The sequence below is a fragment of the Colletotrichum scovillei genome, assembly GCF_011075155.1.
Source record: "Colletotrichum scovillei strain TJNH1 chromosome Unknown Contig00001, whole genome shotgun sequence".
Taxonomy (NCBI): domain Eukaryota; kingdom Fungi; phylum Ascomycota; class Sordariomycetes; order Glomerellales; family Glomerellaceae; genus Colletotrichum; species Colletotrichum scovillei.
This window is the reverse complement of record NW_023336259.1, coordinates 3,737,157-3,739,094: the sequence shown is the minus strand read 5'-3', so window position 1 is coordinate 3,739,094 and position 1,938 is coordinate 3,737,157. Positions and strand designations below refer to the sequence as shown.

General features: G+C 55.6%; 1 protein-coding gene across 1 annotated transcript; it reads left to right on the top strand.

Annotated features, from left to right (window-relative positions):
* Window positions 1-1,467: 1,467 nt before the first annotated feature.
* On the top strand, window positions 1,468-1,737 carry HER10_EVM0007631 (uncharacterized protein; the record flags this gene model as incomplete). Its single annotated transcript, XM_035477183.1, has 1 exon — window positions 1,468-1,737. The coding sequence occupies one exon, from the start codon at window positions 1,468-1,470 to the stop codon at window positions 1,735-1,737; it is 270 nt and encodes an 89-aa protein (XP_035338574.1).
* Between the last annotated feature and the right edge of the window lie 201 nt (window positions 1,738-1,938).

Genomic DNA, 1,938 nt, shown 5'->3' with positions numbered 1-1,938 from the left:
ACACCGCCTAGCGAAGAAAAAAAATCCCCGAGGGTTCCAGTTACCGGCGCTTACGCTGTGCGAAGCGAGCGAGCAGGCCTCAATTCACCAATACATCTCAACCAGGCAGGCCTCAAACAGAAAGGAAGGGGAAAAAAGAGTCACACTACTCCATACCCTTGGGCTTGTCGAGTTACAAACCGCGCATTTCGGCCTCAGCACTGCCCAAAGGAAGGAAAGACGGGAAGCTATTACGACTCAGATATTGCAGCCAACGCTCTCCCGATATCTGCCCAATCGAACGACGACCCCAGCCTAGAGCCCAGGACTCCAGTTTGTGTTTGCCGTTCAGCTGCACACGCCCCTCCTCCGTTGAACGGACGGCGCCCCGTTGGAACGAATATTTCCGTAAGACTATCCACCTGTTCCATTATCTCCTTTTGTCGCATGTGTCCCGTAATGCATATGCATCATCCGTATCCGTTACGAATGGAACTAACCCCACACCCCAGTCTTATTCGACCAAGCAAACGCTGACGCAGGCCCTTTACGGGACTCACCCCCATCCGTAATCACCACGCCGTCTCCAAATCGGCATCGACTGTCTCGCCAGTCTCCGAACCGTCACTTTGACGGTCCACCCACGCCATCTCGCATCCACCCATCAGAACACCGTCACGCCCTCTCTCACTCTCTCTCTCTCTCTCCATTCTCCGTTCTCCGTTCTTCCTCGCTCTCCTCTCTCTCACAGTCTCTCACGTCTCTCTCTCTCCCTCGGCTTGGCTGGGGCTTGGCTTTACACGCCCCCCCTTCTCTCCCCTCGAACGACCACCAGTTCCCCTCTGCCCTTCTGACTTCTTGGGAAAGCGAGCGAAAAAGAAGGACACACACGCCATCCTTGTCGTGCTGGGCCGCATCACCCACCACTCACTGCCCCAAGCACAAACTGCACAAGCCCGGCTCTGTCGGACAACGGAGTGTGAGTGAGCGACCGTTGGCCGTCTCTCTTGTTGCCGACAGTTCCATAGGCCGTCGCGCCTTGCACATTTCCAAAGCAAGCTTGCATTATTACGCTGGGCCTGCCATCACCATCCGTTCTCTGGTCGATCCCACACACACTCACTCATAAGCACACACACACAACTCGCACACCCCTCTCCTCCCGGGGGCCTTCACACACACCCACACCCCCCTGCCAGACTCACAGATTACACCCTGGTGTTCGCTTTTACCCTCCTTATTTCTTTTCTTAACCCCTCACCCCTGCCGCTCACACCCCCCTTGGACACCACACTGCTCGTCCTCCCACAGTTACTCTTCATTATATATCATCAAGCCTTCCCACGCCCACATCTCGAGACCTCACTCTCCCTACCAACTCTTGCACTTGCAATACAACTCCAACTTCCAACATAGAACGACTTGGAGTACTATACCAAAGGCAAACCAACATCAGCACTACCACCAACACCACCAACAATCACCACCATGCCTTCGACGAGCTCGCGCCCCTCCAAGATCCACTACAGCTCCTCCTCATCCTCCGACTCCGACCTCTCCTCGGCATCCTCATCCTACAGACACAGCATGGACTCCATCTCCAGGCCCGTGGCCTCCGTCGAGGTCCTTCGCTGCCTGCGCTGTGCGAGGTCCGTCGAGGCCACCTCCACCGACGACTCCAGCTCAACGGGAATGGTCCGCATCGCTCACAACCTCTACTACTGCGAACGCTGCGCAAAGATGGTCGGCTACAAATGAGTGGTCCATAGGTCGGGATGTAACTTGGGGGTGACGGATCAGTATACGACGGACCGGCACCATCTTCTTTTTATTCCAACCAACTGCAGCAAAACCTAGTCTGCAACCTATGGACGCTACTCCAACAACAGCCGATGATGGCCAACCTCATCGACCATGACTGAGGTACACCACCATGCGAAGGACAACTTCACGCCAGGC